This window comes from Pongo pygmaeus, chromosome 10 (assembly GCF_028885625.2).
Source record: "Pongo pygmaeus isolate AG05252 chromosome 10, NHGRI_mPonPyg2-v2.0_pri, whole genome shotgun sequence".
Lineage (NCBI taxonomy): Eukaryota > Metazoa > Chordata > Mammalia > Primates > Hominidae > Pongo > Pongo pygmaeus.
The window spans coordinates 127,736,567-127,757,435 of NC_072383.2; the positions used below are offsets into that span (position 1 = coordinate 127,736,567).

A 20,869-nucleotide genomic window follows, 5' to 3' on the forward strand; every position below is an offset into this window, starting at 1 on the left:
ACTGCACCCAGCCTCGTTTGTTTTATTTTTTTCTTTGACAGGGTCTCACTCGGTCGTCCAGGCTGGAGTGCAGTGGCACCGTCTTGACTCACTGCAGCCTCGTCTTCCAGGGCTAAAGCCGTCCTCCCACCTCAGCTTCCCGAGTAGCTGGGACTACTACAGGCGTGAACCACCATGCTTGGCTACTTTTTGTATTTTTTGTAGAGACAGGGTCTCGTCATGTTGCCCGGGCTGGCCTCAAACTCCTGGGCTCAACCCATTCACCCATCTTGGCCTCCTAAAGTGCTGGGATTATAGTTGTGAGTCACCATGCCCAGCCCCATCTATTTTGAAATAAATTATATGTTTGAAATATTTATGATATAAGTAGAATATTTATAAAACATATTTGAAATACACATTATAAATATGTATATACAAATAATTTATATATTTATGCGTAAGTAGTAATATATATTATACATGTGCACGTGTAACCGAGCTGCGTGTGTCTTTCACACTGAGTGCCTTTCTATTCGAATTAGCCACAGTTTTAGTGCTCAGCTGCCCCAGGTGGCTTTCTTTATCTTACTGAACTATGGGGGCCTGACCCTGCAGATGGGCATCCCCCCCTGTTCGGTGCAGAGCTCATCCTGTCTTATAATTTCACCATCCTCCCTCCAGTTTGTTGATTTCACCTGATCTCAGTTGACATTTGAGTTCAAGACACTTCCTGATCTAGTCACTTTGCCTGTTAGGTGATTGAATTTTTGCATTCTTTTAAAAAAGAGTTCCTGTGTGTATTCTATTTTTTTTTTCTTTTTTTTTTTTAGGCGGAGTCTTGCTCTGTCGTGGCTTACTGCAACCTCCACGTCCCAGGTTCAAGCAATTCTCCTGCCTCAGCCTCCTGAATAGCTGGCATTACAGGCGTGCACCACCATACCCGGCTACTTTTTGTATTTTTAGTAGAGACGGGGTTTCACCATGTTGGCCAGGCTGGTCTCAAACTCCTGACCTCATGTGATCCACCTGCCTCAGCCTGCTGGGATTACAGTCACTCCAGCCTGGGCGACAGAGTGAGACTCCATCTCAAAAAGTAAATAAATTTGCAGTCCAGCAAATATTTTTGAGACTGTCTCAAAAAAACAACAACAAAAAAACAAAACCAAAACACAGAAATGACCAAACTCTACTGTACACTCAGGTAAAGAGTCTGGCTGCCGGCCAGGGAGCCACAGAGAGTCTGTGAATCTTGAGTCAGGGGCGCACACATAGGCTTCTTCTCTTTGTGGACCTGCCAAGTGCCCAAAATCTCTATGGGAGATGCTTTTATTTTCAAGAAAGCCTTTTTAAATCAAATCAGAATTATTTGGGCATAATAGGTGCTCAGTGAATTTATTAGTTGAATTATTACATGACAGAAGGAGAGAGCATAGATTGATTTAAAGGTGTTGCAAGTCAACCAGAAACAAGGGTACAATTTTAGTTCATGAATAATTTAGATTAGACAAATTTATTTAGAATATTTATGAGATTGCAAAGTTAGTGTCAAAATGCCGTTTAAAAATATGCTTAATAGGCTGGGCACGGTAGCACATGCATGTAATCTCAGCACTTTGGGAGGCTGAGGCAGGCGGATCACCTGAGGTTGGGAGTTCGAGACCAGCCTGCCAACATGGTGAAACTCCGTCTCTACTAAAAATACAAAAATTAGCTGTGCGTGGTGGCACATGCCTGTAATCCCAGCTATTCTGGAGGCTGAGGCACAAGAATCGCTTGAACCCATGAGGCAGAGGTTGCAATGAGCTGAGATTATGCCACTGCACTCCAGCCTGTGCCACAGAGCAAGACCCTGTCTCAAAAACAAACAAACAAACAAACAAAAACACCTTAATAAATCAGGAACTACCGATTGTCTCTATGTAACCACCTGCATTCCATGTGCTGTGCTGTATCGATTCTGCATAAGTCATGAGTCCCTCAGGAATGGACTCTCCAAGTAGAATTCAGCCCCTTTCCCATCTATCAGTGTTTATTTTTGGCTTCTCATTTCTTAGAGCTTTACGAAGAACACAGAATAGCAATTATTCACCCATGGTCAGAAGCATGTTGAATCCTTATTTTTGTGTGATATATTTTATATTTTTTTAGGCTGAAGCGAGCCGATAGCTTGACTGCTGCAGGCATCTTTCCTGGTTCTGCTGGTCAGTTACCTTCAGCATTTCCAAAGGATGCTAGGTTTGGTGGGGAGAGAAGGAATGTTACTGACCCACAATGACTGGATCAAAATTAACAGTGAAAATGGTAGGCTCAAGATATACGATGCACTTCAGTAAGTTAAACCAACTTAGGTCTCAAGGCCCTAGTTATTCTTTATTTGCACAGTGATGTTGTGACACTTTATATTACGAAAAAGAAACAGAAGGAGAGAGAGAAAAATATCATCCACATATTAGTACAGTGTAGAATCTCACCGTATGCCCTAGAGTCAATGTGAGCCAGACGATTTGAACCTAGTGTTTCTTTGTGGTTCCCACAGTCCTAGCAACTTGGTCATTTTATGAACACAGTGTTTAAAGGCTCTAGACCTCCCCCTACTTCCTCCTCCTCTCGTCTTTGTCCTCCTCTTCTTTGTTTTACTCATGATTTTGTGCAATATTACCCCTAAATGCACACCAGTTAATTCACCTGGTGTTCAGCTGAATTAATAATTATTTAATTGCTGGAATTACAAAAAAAAAAAGGCTAGGTTGGACTTGAACTTTGTTCTATAGTACTGTCTGGATGATTTAAGAGATTTTCAAGGGTAATTTTTTTTAAATTTGTTTTTTATTTTTATTTATTTATTTATTTTTGAGACGGAGTCTCGCTCTGTCACCCAGTGCAGTGGCGCGATCTCGGCTCACTGCAATCTCCGCCTCCCGGGTTCAAGCGATTCTTCTGCCTCAGCCTCCCAAGTAGCTGGGATTACAGGCATATGCCACCATGCCCAGCTAATTTTTTTGTATTTTTAGTAGAGACAGGGTTTCACCATGTTGGTCAGGCTGGTCTTGAACTCCTGATCCGCCTACCTCGGCCTCCCAAAGTGCTGGGATTACAGGCGTGAGTCACCGCGCCCGGCCGATTCAAGGGTAATTTTAAGTGTACTTGATTTTCCTGTATGTGCTGATTTTGTAATCAGTGCCCCGAGTAAGATGTGACTCCATCTTCCATATAAATGCAGTGCAGAGGGGTTATAACAGATAGGCTCAAAACGAAATGGGAATTTTGAGAGACTGTGGTGTGGTAGGACCTGGGGCTGTCAGGAGAGTTCTCTGGAAGGAGCTGGCACTCGGAAGTGTCATGTCAGAGGCGTGGAGACTCAAGAAGGGAGCGTGATGTGCCCAAGGTCCCAAGGTCCTGCCGTGGGAGGGTGGTTGGCGTGGAGTGCACTTCTGCCATGCGGGGTGAGCTGCGTTCTGGGCTGAGGCATTTATCCCAGAGACACGCTCAGCCATTAGTTGATTCCCTAAGCAGGATGGAAATGGTCACCATTCTCATGCCGCTGACAGTTGAGCTGAATACGGTGAGCTCTTTGCAGGTTTTAATCAGAAAAGAGACCTGGTCCCATTTGTTGTGTATCTACATGCACACACACACTCACACACACACACACACACCCCTCAAACAATTTAAAAAGATAATATATGCATGTGGTAAAAACTATCCCACAATACAAAAGCTCGTGTGTCTCTTTCTTTCTCTTTCTCTGTCTCTCTCTCTCTCTCTGTTTCTTTCTTTCATTTTGAGACAGGGTCTCGCTCTGTTGAGACCCAGGCTGAAGTGCAGTCGTGTGATCATGGCTCACTGCAGCCTTGAATTCCTGGACTCATCGATCCTCCCATCTCAGCCTCCCAAACAGCTGGGATCGCAGGTGCATGTCACCAAACCCAGGTAATTTAAAAAATTTTTTGTAGAGACAGAGTTTCATCATGTTGTCTAGGCTGGTCTTGAACTCCTGAGCTCAAATGATCCTCCCACCTCTGCCTCCCAAAGTGCTGTGATTACAGGTGGGAGCCGCTGCACCTGGCCTGATTCTCCTCTTTGGACACAATCATTGTTATCTCTTTTTAATGTATCCTTCTAGATATATTCTATGCACGCAAAGTGTATATACCCAAAAGTATTCTTCACTGTGCTCTGTTTTCATTAATAGTGAATCTTGGAATTCATTCTTAATACCTCATAGTGATCTACTGCATTCTTTTGATGGCAAAAGAACATGATGAGGTCCGTCTACCATAATATAACGAGGGCCCTGTGGATGCGCGGTGAGGTAGCTTTTTAGTGTTTTTGCTACTTCACAGCTGCAGTGCGTATTCCTGGGTACATGCTTTTGCACATATATCCAAGTCTATCTTTGGAATAAATTCCTAGAAGTGGAGTTATTTGGTCACAGAGTTTGTGCATTTAAAATATTCTAGCTGCTGTTGCATAGCCCGCTAGAGAGGTTGTACCAATTTGCTCTCTCACAGATAATGTATAGGAGTGTTTATTTCAGGAAGCCTCAGGTCAACTTTTTAATCTTTACAGATTTTCTGGATTAAAAAGATGACTGATATTAAAAGCATCATTTTCTTTGTTCAAGAGCCCAGTTGTATTTCTTTTTCTATGGACTGCAATTTTGTGCCCATCTCTATTTTTCTTTTTCTCCTTTCTTTCTTTCCCTTTTCCTGCCTGCCTGCCTGCCTGCCTGCCTTCCTCTCTCTCTCTCTCTCTCTTTCTTTCTTTCTCTCACTCTGTTGCCCAGGCTGGAGTGCAGTAGCACAATCTCGGCCCACTGCAACGTTTGCCTCCTGGGTTCAAGCGATTCTTGTGCCTCAGCCTCCCCAGTAGCTAGGATTATAGGCGTGCACCACCACACCTAGCTAATTTTTGTATTTTTAGTAGAGACGGGATTTCACCATGTTGGCCAGGCTGGCCTCGAACGCCTGACCTCAAGTGATCTGCCTGCTTCAGCCTCCCAGAGTGCTGGGATTACAGGCTTGAGCCACTGTGGCTGGCTTTTTTTTTTTTTTTTTTTGAGACAGGGTCTTGCTCTGTCACCCAGGCTGGAGTACAGTGGCACAATCATGGCTCACTACAGCCTCAACCTCATAGGCTCAAGCAGTCGTCCCATCTCAGCCTCCCAAGTAGCTAGGACTACAGGTATGTGCCACCATGCCCAGTGCATTAAAACTTTTTTTTTAAATAGAGATGGTGTTTCACCGTATTGACCAGGCTAGTCTCAAACTCCTGGGCTCAAGTGATCTGTCTGCCTCGACCTCTCAAAGTTCTCAAAGTGCTGGGATTACAGGCCTGAGCCACCTCACCCAGCTCTCATCTCCGTTTTCCTATTGTGTTGTTAGCCTTTTTTCTTTATTGATTTACGAATGCTCTTTATATATTAAGCAGATGAACTTTTTTCTTTATGAGTCGTAAATAGTTTTTTCCCCAGTTTCTCATTTGTCTTCTGATTTTGTTCATGTTGTTGTCACTATTGAAAAAATTTCTTTTTTGTTTATGAGGTATTTTATATTTATGTTACCAGGAACTGAAACTAAGGTGGAGAGAAAGAGAAGAGACATGTTTGAAAGACATAAATATTGTGTGTGTGTGTGTGTGTGTGTGTGTGTGTGTGTAGCAGGTAGAATGGAAAGACCAGGAAGTATTTTTTGAAGCTATGATAATAGGTGACTTTTGAAGTCTTTTCAAAGAACTGAGCAACACAGGCCCAAAAACAATCTTTAGATACCACAATTCAGGGACAGGAGAGAAAATGTGGAATTAAGGAAATAGAAAAGGAGCTGTCCGGTATGGCAAATGCCACTGGAGGTGGCAGTGTGTACCCCATGTCTAAAGGCTGTCAAGGCCTCCTGGGTCAACCTTCCTTCCAATGGCCTCCGTCCCAGCCACAGTCCTGGGTATCTGAGACTGGCAGATGAATGGTTAATGTCATTGATTCTAGGCCTTCTCTTGTATTTTAAGGCAGGGTGCTTACAAAGGGTGATTCAGTAAATAAGTCATCTTATGGAATTCATTTAAAATCTTAATCATAGTGGCTGAGCACAGTGGCTCATGCCTGTAATCCCAGCACTTTGGGAGGCCAAAGCAGGTGGATTACCTGAGGTCAAGAGTTTGAGAACAGCTTGACCAGCATGGTGAAACCCCGTTTCTACTAAAAATACAAAAAATTAGCCAGGCATAGTGGTGCACCCATGTAGTCTCAGCTACTAGGGAGACTGAGGCAGGAGAATCACTTGAAGACCCAGGAGGCGGAGGTTGCAGTGAGCTGAGACTACACCATTGCACTCCAGCCTGGGCAGCAAGAGTGAAACTCTGTCTCAACAACAACAACAGTAACAACAACCAAAAAAAAAAAATCCTAACTGTCGCAGCAACCTGTTACATATTAACATTTTCCCCTCATCTTCTCCTTTCTCTGTATTTTTTGATAAAGGGCCCATCTAGAGGCTGCAGGGCACGTGTGCATTTTGAAAGATGCCTTTGACTTTGAAAGCCCATCTGAGATCGCAAACCTCATCTTGGCTGAGAACTGTGAGGCTGCCCTGGCTCTTCATCTCTATAGGGGAGGCAGGCTTTTGCAAGGTAATCCTCTTTCTCTTCAAAAGTAAAACACTAGAAATTCTGAAAACCAGAAGCGCCTGTAATGTCTAATAGTACAGGAAACAGTGTCTCCTGTTTATCCAGTTCAGAAATGGGAGACATGCAATAATCTCTTTGGTTTGCTTTCTTAGTGCACAATTTTCTTAAATGTTATAACAGTCAAGAATGGATGTGTATTGAAACTGTTTTTACCACATTAAAAGTATCATCCTTAGTTTTTGTTTATTTGTTTTTTGGGACAGGGTCTCACTCTCACCCAGGCTGGAGTGCAGTGATACAATCTCGGCTCACTGCAACCTCCGCTTCGTGGGCTCAAGCAATCCTCCCACTTCAGCCTCCCAAGTAGCTGGAACTATGGGGTGCATGCCACCATGTCCCCTAATTTAATTTTTTTTTTCAGAGATAGGGTTTCATCTTTGTTGCCCAGGCTGGTCTTGAACTCCTGGGCTCAAGTAATCCATCCTCCTCAGCCTTCCAAAGTGCTGGGATTGCAGGCATGAGCCTGGCCCTGAATTTTTTCAATACATATTTCATCTTTCAAAATATATTTTTTTCAAAAGAATTCTTTTACAAATAGAGCACTTATGAAAGATGTTGTTCAACGCATCAATTTATGAGGAAACTACTAATGTTAAAACCAGTTTAAAGCACATTTGAGCAACTGGAGTTTAAATAGGCAATTTAATAAAGAATGTCAGAGTAAATTCATGAGGTTAGTTGCAGAACTGATTAACATCCAACAAGGCAATGGGCCCCAAGCTTTGGAAGTATCTTTTCTACTGGACAGAAATGATTTACATCTCTATCTGACACAAAGCTACAAATGGCTTAATGTAACTTCACAGAGTATGAGCTTTCAATTAATAGTAAATAGTGAAGTCAAACAACAATACCTCTAAAGATTAACAGAAAATTAATCTTTAGAGGACCCTTTTAATTGTGGCTTCCTAGAACATTGCAAGAAAGTGCATGTGGACCTTATTTATTCTTATTTTATTCTTGACCTTATTTTCAGGTTGTGGAAAATTTTTCTTAACACTTGCAAGACCCATCTGACTTTACTGAGAGTATAGCAGCCACCAAATAAAGGCAAGACAGATATTTTTGTTATTGTCTGGCCTGAGTGACTTTCTTCAAACATGAATTAAATGACATAGTAGTGGTATCATTTGTGCTGCACCATTTTAAGGAATAGTAATAGCATGTCATTGGAGGATCAAAATTTGCTCCAGTCATCATCACATCAGGATTAAATTTTGGTCAGCAAAATGTGTCACACTTTCAAAAATTTTAGAGGTTTTTTACTGAAGGTGATTTTTTCATTTTTCCACACTGTATCAAACCTTATTTAAGCTCCAGCTCTTTTTTCTGCCTCCTTTTCCACAGCAAGTTGAGCCCTCTCCAAACACTGTCTTCATATATGGGCACATCTTACTATGTGTTCTTTTTTATTTTTTCAGGTAATACATGAAAAATTGCCCCGGTGTAGAGTAAAATGTAATTGAGTGGTATAGTATGACAAGTAAACCTGTCTCCCACCTCTTATCCCCATCGTATTATTTCTCATTTCCATAAGTAACCACAGTTACCATTTTCTTGTGTATATTCTCCTAGAAATATATGTACTATATTGATTATCTATTATTACATAACAAATTACCCCCTGCCCCAACTTAGTTGCTTATCACAGTACATTTGTTATCTAGTAGTTCCTGTGGGCATTCAAAAGCAGCTTAGCTGGGTGGTCTGTCTCAGGGTTTCCCATGAGGCTGCAGTCTCATCTGGTGGCTTGACTGGGGCTTGCTGATGTGCATCCATTATAGTGCACTCATAAGGCTGTTGGTGGGAGGTCTCAGTTCCTCACCACATGGTCTTCTCCATGGCCCTCTTGAGTGTCCTCATGATGTGATGACCAGCTTCTCCCTGAGAGAACCATCAAAAGAAAAGCAAGTTGGAAATTGCCTTATTTTTCATGACCCAGGCTCGGAAGTCAATACAATATGAATCCCACAATATCCTTCTGATTACACAGGTCAGCACTATTCGGTGTGAGAGGGCACTACACAGAGCATGCATACGAGGAGGTTCACATACACCCGTGCATGTATTTATATGTACCTCCTCCCCCACCTTAAACACACACACACAAATGGAAGCCCACTGCTGAATATATATTCAGCATCTTCCTTTTCACCACTCAGCCACACATCTGGGAACTTTCTCCCATAGTGGCACATACATAGATCTATCTCATCCATTGTGCGGAGGTGCCATCATTTAAAGTCTTCAATTAATAAACATTTACGTTGTCTTTAATTTTTCTATTTCATCCATTGGAACGCTTGTCTCTGTACAGACGTCATAGCATATGAACTTGGGAGAATATATCTGTACTTCCATATTTTTGCATCCGTGCTTGAACAATCTAAACTAACTTTTCTGTACATGCGGACAGTGTTTCTGAAAGTATTATTTCTAGAGAGTTATTTTCTGCTGAACAAGTATATGGCTTTGAATTATTTTTTTCTTTTTTTTTGACACAGGGTCTCACTCTGTTACCCAGGCTGGAGTGCAGTGATACAGTCTCGGCTCGCTGCAACCTCCATTTCATGGGCTGAAATAACCTTCCCACCTCAGCCTCCCAAGTACAGGCATGTGGGACTACAGGCATGTGCCACCACGCCCGGCTATTTTTTTGGTATATTTTTAGAGACAGGGTCTTGCCATGTTGCCCAGGCTGGTCTTAAACTCCTGGACTCAAGCAATCCACCCACCTTGGCCTCCTAAAGTGCTGAGATTAAAGGCATGAGCCACTGCACCCAGCCTTGAATTCGGTTTTAAGTGTAGTGAAACACAGTCTGAGCTTTGTCTCTGAATGTGAAAGAAGTGTAGAGTTTAACTTTCCTTATAGGCCAAGATGAAGTTTGGAACCCCTGACACCTCAACAGGAACCTTTGTAAGGTTGTCACTGACTGTTGCAACTCTTCTATGCAGTCACAAAGCCCCGGCCCTGAGTTTAGTGATTCTGTTGACTGTGAGTTGTGTTGTTTTCTTTTCTTTTTTTCTTCAACTTTTAAGTTCAGCAGTACGTGTGCAGGATGTGCAGATTTGTTACATAGGTAAACGTGTGCCATGGTGGTTTGCTGTACAGATCATCCCATCACCTAGGTATTAAGACCAGAATCCATTAGCTATTCTTCTTGATGTTCTCCCTCTTCCCACCCCACCCCCAACAAGTTGTCAAGTTGTGTCATTTTCTGTAAAGTGACATTTATTATTTCTTTCTTTCTTTCTTTTCTTTTTTTTTGGGGGGAGACAGAGTGTCACTCTGTGGCCCAGGCTGGAGTGCAGTGGCATGATCTGGGCTCACTGCAGCCTCTGCCTAGCAGGCTTAAGCAATTCTTGTGCCTCAGCCTCCAGAATGGCTGGGATTACAGGTGCGTGCCACCACGCCCAGCTACTTTTTGTGTTTTTAGTAGAAATGGGCTTTCACTGTGTTGGCCAGGCTGGTCTCCATCTCCTGACTTAAATAAAGTTGTTTGCCGGCCTCAGCCTCCCAAAGTGCTGGGATTACAGGCGGGAGCCACCAAGTGCGGCCAGCCCCTATTATTCCTTTTTAAATGTTTTACACACATATGTGGAACATTTTATTCCCACAAGTGGGATTAGGTCTGTATATTTAACTCATATCTTAGCTACTTTTCCAAATCCACAAAGCTACATCTATCTTATTGTTTTTATTGGCTGTGAGGTATTCCACTGTGAGAATGCACCATACTTATTAAAAGTCTCTCTCTTGGTTTTTTGCTATTCCAAGCAAGGCTGAAGTGTTTTCGATTACATTTCTTTACTCCATTGTATGTGCATGTTGGAAATATAAATTCCTAGGAAAGCCTGTGGGCCAAAGGGCTGTGTAAGTTTGTTTTGATTGACAGTGACAAAATGCTATATGGAAAGGTTATTCCAGTTCGTATTCTACTAACAGATAGGCAAGGACTTATTGCTAGTCAGATTGCTGGGTTTTTGTTTTTTCCTTCAAACTTACAGTTCTCAATTTTACCATGCTTGACCTCTGCTTCAAATAAACACAAAGTCATCTGAAGTTAGGTTTGCTTCTCCTAAGAGATGAAGGAGGAGAGGAGCCCTCCGCAAAACCAACCTGTTGCCCAGAGGAAAAAAAAATCAGTTACATTGCTCAATCTAATAAATATCGAGAACTGAAGCCATGCTTACTCTTAGTAAATGTGGTTAAACTTTTACTTGTTCATTCCTAGTTGTTGTCCATATGGAAATTAAACTGTATTTATTCCTCAGGGTTATGTTTTTGAAGGTTAAAGTCTCTCTGTGTAGCATCATGTGTAAAAAGCACCAGAACCATTGTCAGTAAGAAGAGCTGTCCCTGTGCACTGTGAGGTTTTCACTTAACAAAGTATCTGGGGACCTTCTCTGTACCAGTTGCGGACATTGAGTTGCCCTACCCTGTCATTAACTGGCTGTGTGATATTTCATTCTGTGCATACACTACACATTTCTTAGACACCCTTCTATTGATTAAACTGTATTTAAAAATATATAGTACCTATCGATTTTTAAATTACTTATGGAGGTGACTTGGAAACTATGTAAAAATACAAAGAAGAAAATACGGCACCTGCAATTTCGCCAGCCAGAAATGACCACTGTTTGTGTGTGTGTTTTTGGTTTTATTTATGTTTTTATTCAAAATTAAGTTTGGAAAAAAGATATACTTTTACAATTAAGCTTGCAACTTCTTTTAAAAAATATTTGTAGTTGGCTGGGCGCGGTGGCTCACGCCTGTAATCCCAGCACTTTGGGAGGCAGAGACGGGCGGATCATGAGGTCAGGAGATCGAGACCATCCTGGCTAACACGGTGAAACCCCGTCTCTACTAAAAATACAAAAATTTAGCCGGGCGTGTTGGCGGGCGCCTGTAGTCCCAGCTACTCGGGAGGCTGAGGCAGGAGAATGGCGTGAACCCGGGAGGCGGAGCTTGCAGCGAGCCGAGATCACACCACTGCACTCCAGCCTGGGTGACAGAGCGAGACTCCATCTCAAAAAAAAAAAAAAAAATCTGTAGTCCAGGCTTGGTGCCTCACACCTGTAATCCCAGCACTTTGAAGGCTGAGGCAGGCAGATCACTTGAAGTCAAGATTTCGAGATTAGCCTGGCGCACGTGGTGAAGCCCCGTCTCTACTAAAAATACAAAAAAAATTAGCTGAGCATGGTGGCGAGTGCCTGTAATCCCAGCTACTCGGGAGACCAAGGCAGGAGAATCGCTTGAACCCGGGAGGTGAACGTTGCAGTGAGCTGAGATTATGCCCCTGAACTCCAGTCTGGACAACAGAGTGAGATTCTGTATCGAAAAAAAATATATATATGTGTATATAAAATTTACAGATATAGATACATAAAATAAATATATTTATATACCTATATAAATATATATTTCTTATATATAATATATAAAAAATATATATTTTTTGTGGAGTATTTAGTATGTGCTAAGCACTTTGATAAATGCTTTGGATGCAGAGATATTGCTGTATCTGACTCTTGCTCTGTAGTTTGTGTGTCTATTTTAAAAATTGCAATCATATTACACTTATAATGTCGTAACCTATTTTACAATATGTTAGAAATAGATCGTATGTATTTCCTCTGTCATCGAATGTTCTTTTGCAGCAAGTCATGAATGGTCACGTCCTATTTCCATGTTTCCCCTCAGTTTTAAACAATATCGTGATGAACAGCCTTCTGCATAAACCTTTGGAGCCTATTTCCTTTAGGATTTTCCAGAAATAACCTTGCAGGATCAAAGGGTATATGCATTTTTAAAGCTTTTCATACATATTGCCAAGTTATAACTAGTCACATTTATATAACTGTGTATATTAAATATTGCTAAGTAAAACCTTAACAGCTTGGACAAGTGGAAGTTTGCTTTTCTGTTTAAAATCAGTATTTGCTGAGCAAATAATTATATAAAATAGCTAAGTAGAATATGCAAATAATGGAAAATAGCACATTAACAACGTTAATACACATTACAGATATATTGCAGGTGTAATGCAATTTTTTTTTTTTTTTTTTTTTTTTTTTTTTTTTGAGACAGAGTCTGGCTCTTGTCACCCAGGCTGGAGTACAATAGCGAGATCTTGGCTCACTGAACCTCCACCTCCCGGGTTCAAGCAATTCTCCTGTCTCAGCCTCCCAAGTAGCTGGGATTACAGGCGCCCGCCACCACGCCCTGCTAATTTTTATATTTTTAGTAGAGATGGGATTTCACCATGTTGGCCAGGCTAGTCTCAAACTCCTGACCTCAGGTGACCCACCACCTACCTTGGCCTCCCAAAATGCTGGGATTACAGGTGTGCGCCACCACACCCAGCCTGCAAATGTTTTAAAGAACAATATCAACTTTAATTCCTTAAGCTATGGACCAATTATTATATGAACATCAAAGTAAACACATTATATTAGTTTCTCCCTCTTGGGCATGTCTGTAAAATATTTTTGGCATGCATACCAATCCATCGTTTCAAGTGTATGCGAGCAGAACTTTACAGGTGTCCTTAACTTAGATGGAATGGAGCCTGTTCCCAGGTAGCGTGCTTTCTGGACTCTTTCCTATATACCCTAAATGGCACACAAGGAAAAACTTAATTTGATGCTGGTCAACAGTGTGTTAATGAAGCTCCTCCTGTTTCTATTTATTTATTTCTTTATATTTTTAATTTTTTTTTTGAGACAGAGTCTCGCTCTGTCACCAGGCTGTAGTGCAGTGGTGGGATCTCGGCTCACCGCAACCTCTGACTCCCCTGGTTCAAGCAATTCTCCTGCCTCAACCTCTTGAGTCGCTGAGATTACAAGCACGCACCACCACGCCCAGCTTATTTTCGTATTTTTAGTGGAGACGGGGTTTCACCATGTTGGCCAGGCTGGTCTCGATCTCCTGACCTCGTTATCTGCCCGCCTCGCCTCCCAAAGTGCTGGGATTACAGGCGTGAGCCACCACGCCCAGCCTTGTTTCTTTTTAAGAATATGCTTTAGGCTTGAGCCTAATAAGGAAGCAGATAAGGTCGGGTGGCTGATTGAGAAGCCAAGTTTAGGGCCGGGCGTGGTGGCTCATGCTTGTAATCCCAGCACTTTGGGAGGCTGAGGCGGGGGGATCCACGAGGTCAGGAGTTCAAGACCAGCCTGGCCAACATGGTGAAACCCCATCTCTACTAAAAATACAAAAATTAGCTGGGCATGGTGGTGGATGCCTGTAATCCCAGCTACTCGGGAGCCTGAGGCAGGAGAATAGCTTGAACCCGGGAGACGGAGCTTGCAGTGAGCCGAGATCGCGCCACTGCCCTCTAGCCTGGGCGACAGAGCTAGATTCCATCTCAAAAAAAAAAAAAAAAAAGAAGAAGCCAAGTTTAGAAAGCTATGATTTTCTGTTTTTCTCAGCAGATTACTGGGAGAGACAAACCTCTAGCACAAGCACTGATTTAGGAATAAGACCCTTACGTGGGTGGCTCTGAGTCAACCCACTTGGAAAATAGTTTTTGTACCACTCTTCATTCTCAGTGCATTTCAGCAAATGCTGTTTGAGGACCGAACTTTGAGTGCCATCATATTAGAGCAAGGGGTGCAGACATAAATAAGAGAATCTTCTAATCTACAAATAAAACCCAAGACCTTATGATACATGGCATGACGTAGAAGGGAAAGGATTTACTTCTGAGAGACGTGGAGAAGATTTCAGAAACAAGGGGATGACTGAATAGGGTTTTGAAGAGTGAGTAAGAGTTTGCAAATATATCCTCGAAAATGAAAAATAGAACTACCGTAGGATCCAGCAATCCCACTTCTGGGTATATGTGCAAAGGAAATGAAATCAGTGTGTGGAGGAGATATCTGCAACCCCATGTTCACTGCAGCACTATTCAAAATAGCCAGGACAGGGAATCAACCTGTGCCCATTGATGGTAAATGGATACAGAAAATGGGGTATATATATGTAATGGAAAACGAAGGATATTCTGTCGTTTGTAACAACATGGATGAGCCTGGAGGACATAATGCTAAATACAATAAGCCAGGCACAGAAATACAAATACCTCATGGTTCTCACTTGTCTGTGAAATCCAAAAAGTCAAATTCATAGAAGCAGAGAGTAGTAGGATGGTTACCAGGTGCTCAGGATTGTGAGGAGATTAGGGAAACGTTGGTCAAAAAGCACAAAATTTCAGCTAGGAGGAATACATTCAAGATTTATTGCACAGCATGGTGACTGTAGTAAATAACAATGTATTGTACGCTTGAAAATTGCTAAGAGAGGGGCCAGGTGTGGTGGCTCATACCTGTAATCCCAGCACTTTGGAAGGCTGAGGCGGGTGGATCACTTGAGGTCATGAGTTCGAGAGCTGCCTGGCCAACATAGTGAAACCCTGTCTCTGTTAAAAATACAAAAATTAGCTGGGCGTGGTGGTGCTGCCTGTAATCCCAGTACTTGGGAGGCTGAGGCAGGAGCATCACTTGAACCTGGGATGTGGAGGCTGTGAGCCAAGATAGCAGCACTGCACTCTAGCCTGGGTGACAAAGTGAGACTCTGTCTCAAAAAATAGAAAAAAAAATTGCTAAGAGAGGAGTAGGTTTTGAGTGTTCTCATCACCAAGTAAATGATAAATATGTGAGGTAATACATATGTTAATTAGCTTGATTTTTTTTTTTTTTTTAAAGAGATGGGGTCTTGCTGTGTTTCCCAGGCTGGTCTCAAACTCCTGGGCTGGAGCAATCCTCCTGCCTTGGCCTCCCAAAGTGCTGAGATGACAGGTGTGAGCCACCGCGCTTGGCCTAATTAGCTTGATTTAGTCATTCCACAATGTATACATATTTTAAAACATCATGTTGTACACCATATATATGTAGAATAATAAAAAGAGAGTTTGCAAAAATATTTTATCTACATCATGCTACATCATGTTATAGCAGAGGACTTCCAGAATTTTTCAATTGCAATCATGGGTGAATTTATAAGAGTCTTGTTTTTTTGAGAAAGAGTCTCGCTCTGTCGCCCAGGCTGGAGTGCAGTGGCACAGTCTTGGCTCACTGCAACCTCTGCTTTCCAGGTTCAAGCGATTCTCCTGCCTCAGCCTCCCGGGTAGCTGGGATTAAAGGCGTGCGCTACCACACCCAGCTAATTTTTGTATTTTTAGTAGAGATGGGGTTTCCCCATGTTAGCCAGGCTGGTCTCGAACTCTATACCTCAAGTGATCCACCCGCCTCGGCCTTCCAAAGTGCTGGGATTACAGGTATGAGCCACCATGCCTGGCCCCTCTCTTAGCAATTTTCAAGTGTACAATACATTGTTATTTTCTACAGTCACTGAGTAGCTTGGCCAAAGTCATGCCTGTTCTAGGTGGAGAAGCAGAATTCTAACCTGGGGCTGTCTGGAGTGAAAGTCCTGTGATTTCTCCAGATAGGTCAAATTAGCTTTGACATATATGAGTTATTGCTGCTGGTCTGATTGAGTAAGAAAGGGCTGTCATCTTAAGTACTAAATATATTCACACCTTTTAAACAACCTCATTGATAGTGTGTATCTTTTAGGTGTCTATTTTTCTGTCTTTGGGAATTTCACTGAGAACGACTTTCCCACTGTTTTACTTAGCCTCCTTTAGTAGCAGTTTTTATTGGGGGAATATCCCAGATATGGTTTTGCTGCATCCCCATCCAAATCTTTTCTTGAATTATAGCTCCCACAATTCCCGTGTGTTGTGGGAAGGACCTGGTGGGAAGTAATTGAATCATGGAGGCGGGCCTTTCCCGTGCTATTCTCATGATAGTGAATAAGTCTCTCGTGATCTGATGGTTTTATAAAGGGGAGTTTCCCTGCACACGCTGTCTTCTCTTGTCTGCCGCCATGTGAGATGTGCCTTTCACCTTTTGCCATGATTGGGAGGTCTCCCCAGCCACGTGGAACTGTGAGTCCATTAAACCTCTTTCTTTTGTAAATTGCCCAGACATATCCAGTTGCCATGCCAGTTGGGTATGTCTTTATCAGCAGCTTGAAAATGGACTAATACAGTCCCTTTGTGGCAGTAGGGTGTATCAGTTTCCCACTGCTGCTGTAATAATTTACCACAAACCCAGTGGCTTCAGACAACAGAAATTCGTCACCTGACCTCCAGGTCTGGAGAATAATTGCTCCCAGAGATGTCCACATCCTACTTCCCAGGACCCCTGAGGCTGTGACAGGGGAGCCTGTTCTGGAGGTTGGAAAGCTAAAGCAGATCTCCCAGGCTGAAATTCAGGTGTCAGCAGCTGCGTTCCTTCCTGGAGGCTCTTGAGGAGAATCTGTTTTCTTGTCTTTTCCAGCCTTGAGGGGCATCCACATGTCTTGGCTCATGGCCCTTCCTCCATGTCCGGAGCCATCAGGCTGGTGAGGTCTTCCTCACTCTGAACTTGACTCTCTGGCCTCCCTCTTCCACTTGTAACGACCCCTGTGGTTATGTTGAGCCTGCCTGGATAGTCTACCGTAATGCCCCTCCCCTGTCCCAGCCTCATGGGTCCTGGGAATTAGGATGTGGTCATCTCTGGGAGCAATTATTCTTCCTACCACAGATTCATGTCCTTACCATATGAGAAAAATCTTCACTCTGTCCCAACATCTCCCAAAGCCTAAACCCATCACCTGTGGTGAACCATCTCTACTGGGCAGGCGTTTCTATGTCTCTCTGTATTTTTGGAAAAGTTCTTACAGGTGTATAGTAAGAAATTCAAACAATATAAAATGTTACAGAGTGAAAAGTAAGTCTCACTCCCAACCCAGATTTTTTTTTTTTGAGGCAGAGTCTCACTCTGTCACCCAGGCTGCAGTGCAGTGGCATGATCTCAGCTCACTCCAACCTCTGCCTCCCGGGTTCAAGTGATTCTCATGCCTCAGCCTTCGGAGTAGGTGGGATTACAGGTGTGCCCCACCACACCTGGCTAATTTTTGTATTTTTACAAAAATAGAGACAGAATTTTGCCACGTTGCCCAGGCTGATCTCAAACTCCTGGCCTCAGGTGATCTGCCCAACTTGGCCTTCCAAAGTGCTGGCATTACAGGTGTGAGCCACCGTGCCTGGCCCATCCCATATCTGTAGCCTTCCAGGTCTCTTTCCCAGAGGTGACAACAGTTATTATTTTGTGTACTGTCACAGATGTTCTGTGCATATAGAAATGTGTGTTTATGGCTTTTGTTTTTGTGCAAGCATGTTTTGTTCACCAATATGCGTTTTTTTTTTTTTTTTTGCCAGTCTTTCTATGTGAGTATACACACACACACACACACACACACACACACAGATCCAAAAAAAAAAGAGTTGGTCTTCACCAATGCATAAGTAAGTTGCTTTTCAAACTGTGCTACTTTTAGCAGCCTTGCTGGTATTATTATTGTTCAGCTTAATATGTGGGGGCTGAATTCATAGCAGTGGAATTCTAGGGTGAGAGTGACCTAGATAGAGAGAAAGAAGATGGGCTCTGCTAATTTACATGACAAAAACAATTCAAAGGCCAGTAAAAGGAAAGATCAGTATCTTCTCCTTTAAATATCTTGATAGAAATGTCTTGTTTGGGCTCTCCCTGCCGCTGCCGAGTGGCGCGGAGGCGGAGGCTTGGGTGCGTTCAAGATTCAACTTCACCCGTAACCCACCGCCATGGCCGAGGAAGGCATTGCTGCTGGAGGTGTAATGGATGTTAATACGGCTTTACAAGAGGTGCTGAAGACCGCCCTCATCCATGATGGCCTAGCACGTGGAATTTGCGAAGCTGCCAAAGCCTTAGACAAGCGCCAAGCCCATCTTTGTGTGCTTGCATCCAACTGTGATGAGCCTATGTATGTCAAGCTGGTGGAAGCCCTTTGTGCTGAACACCAAATCAACCTAATTAAGGTTGATGACAACAAGAAACTAGGAGAATGGGTAGGCCTCTGTAAAATTGACAGAGAGGGGAAACTCTGTAAAGTGGTTGGTTGCAGTTGTGTAGTAGTTAAGGACTATGGCAAGGAGTCTTAGGCCAAGGATGTCATCGAAGAGTATTTTAAATGCAATAAATGAAGAAATAAATCTTTGACTCACACACACACACACACAAAAAGAAATATCTTGTCTGGGAAATCTAACTGGGTGAACTCCAGTTAGATCTGGTCTGTTGGGTGATTTGTAGGCCAAAGTCTCTTTGAAATTTTTAGTTGACCTTTGGGAGTCCTTTCAGGGAGTCGCTTTTGATGAGCACATCATTCAGCCTGAGATGGGCAGGGCTAATGCCCTGTCCTGCCCATCTGCGCTCATGACATGTTCATCGAGGAAGCAGGGAGTGGACTCACACACTGCCTCCCATCCGCACAGGACCCGTCGCTCGGAATATACATATTGCAAATTCTTTCCCACTTTATGTGCTCAGCACCTTGTGTTATTTTGGCCCTCATCCTAGTTGTGCCCGTCATAATTTATCATCCCTGCTGTACTGAACAGTTCTTGAGGATATCATCAAGGTTGTCTGTACCTCTCTCTCCCCTGTTTTCGTCCCAAGCTAGCACGGTGCCTGTTGGTGCTGATGAATAATAGGACTCAGTTTGGAGAGCCCTTTTTTTTGTCATGAATTTTGATGATGCCAGATTAGCCGATTTCCTAGGAATGATAAGCTTGGCTTTGATAGACGATGGCTACCAATATTTTTTATTTGCTAAAGTTTAAAATGAATTAATTGAAAGATAGCCCTGACAACAGTGGTTGGGGCCTTCCGTGATTCCTCTTGGTGTTGTGTTTATTGTAGTGATACCTATTCTGCTATCCAGGAGAGGTGGATGCAGCTAAACATATAGCAATGCACAGCTCCTGTGATCTGGGAACCTCAGTGTTTAAGATCCTTGCTTGGGAATGGTTGGTGAAGGCTGTTTTTAGGGCTAAATTCTGCTTTGTGACTGTCATTGTTTTGCAGGCCACCGAATCCCTTTTGGAGTCATCTTTGGTGGAACTGATGTAAATGAAGATGCCAACCAGGCAGAAAAAAACACAGTCATGGGCAGAGTTCTTGAGGAAGCCAGGTAATACCTGCGAGAATTTCACCCATGCCAAACATTTAAACTATGTGAATGGAATTAATTGAAACCAAAGACCGAGGGCACCAATTGTCGGGAAGGTTTACATCTTATCACTTAAAACCAATTTCTTGTAACCTTTTCTTTCATTTGGTACATTTTTATTTGGCCACAAATAGTCATTGCTAACAGGTTATTGCACTTAAGTCTTCAACTACAGTTAATATTAGATAAGCCTCTTTAAAATGGTCTGCATGGAGCCGGGCATAGTGAGGCACGCCTGTGGTCCCAGCTGTTTGGGAGGCTGAGGCAGGAGGATCACTTGATAGTGAGGCACACCTGTGGTCCCAGCTGCTTGGGAGGCTGAGGCGGGAGGATTGCTGGAGCCCAGGAGCCCAAGGCTACCGTGTGCTATGGTTGCAATCCAGCCTGAGTGGTAGAGCAAAGCCCTCTTCTCAAAAAAGAGGTGTTCTGGATGTAGAAAACACGGATCACAGGCAAACTGCAGCCTTAGCAGCACACAAATTAGGATCTAGTTCGCATCAGGTTTGCCCAAGTAGACTGTCTTTGGCATGGGTCTTATCTATGTAGCTTTCTGAGCTATATATGCCATTTGCAAGAAGGGCCACCAACAGGATTTCTAAACTGTGGCTCAGGCCTTTTCCTTGGGTATGTCCCTCTAGCTGTCCTGGGGACCTGAGAGGTAGCTGCTGTGAGAACAGCTCTACATGCTCTGAGTGAAACTTCTCACAGGGGTCACTGTGATAATCCTGGGGGCTGCCCTGCACATCTCTGATCCCAGATACTAATCATGGGCAGCAGCCTCCAGGTACCACAACTACCTTAGTATGTCTCCCTATAATTCTAATGCCCCCTGGGTGGGGGAAGTTATTATTCCCAGTTGAGAATTCCTTCCAGCGCTGTACTTCCCAACTTTTCCATGTCAACGTGGTGAAAGGAGGTTCATCGGAGGCTGTTGTTCTGGACTGGCCCCTGCGCTGTGCCCCAGCAGACCAGCCCAAGACAGAAAGGAGTCACTTGTGCTGAGCGCTGTGTAATCAAACTGAACTTTGAAATGGGTCAGTCTTCTTTCTCTCTTCTCTCTTCTCTTCTCTTTTCCTGACAGAGTCTCATTCCATTGCCCAGGCTGGA

At 43.1% G+C, this 20,869-nt stretch overlaps 2 protein-coding genes across 9 annotated transcripts in view; both read left to right on the forward strand.

The window, feature by feature from the left end:
• The window catches only part of GLT1D1 (glycosyltransferase 1 domain containing 1), a 140,231-nt gene that overhangs the window by 17,211 nt on the left and 102,151 nt on the right, over window positions 1-20,869 (forward strand). For 6 of the 8 annotated variants that reach the window (XR_008492957.2, XM_054444237.1, XM_054444232.1 and 3 more), the window contains exons 2-3: window positions 6,458-6,606; window positions 19,618-19,723. Coding sequence is in view for 7 of the 8 variants with exons in the window: in XM_054444237.1 (XP_054300212.1) it covers window positions 6,458-6,606; window positions 19,618-19,723 (255 nt within the window). In the remaining variant the exon portion in view is untranslated. The remainder of the gene's footprint in view (window positions 1-6,457; window positions 6,607-19,617; window positions 19,724-20,869) is intronic. The other 2 variants (XM_054444233.1, XM_063646810.1) reach the window with 1 other exon arrangement.
• LOC129010243 (small ribosomal subunit protein eS12-like) lies at window positions 18,270-18,712 on the forward strand. The gene has a single exon (XM_054444238.2). It carries the CDS (start codon window positions 18,336-18,338, stop codon window positions 18,690-18,692), a length of 357 nt encoding a protein of 118 aa, XP_054300213.1. The 5' UTR covers window positions 18,270-18,335; the 3' UTR covers window positions 18,693-18,712.

Bases quoted from the DNA above. Each gene is read 5' to 3' on its own strand.
- LOC129010243 (XM_054444238.2), top strand. From the start codon at position 18,336: ATGGCCGAGGAAGGCATTGCTGCTGGAGGTGTAATGGATGTTAATACG.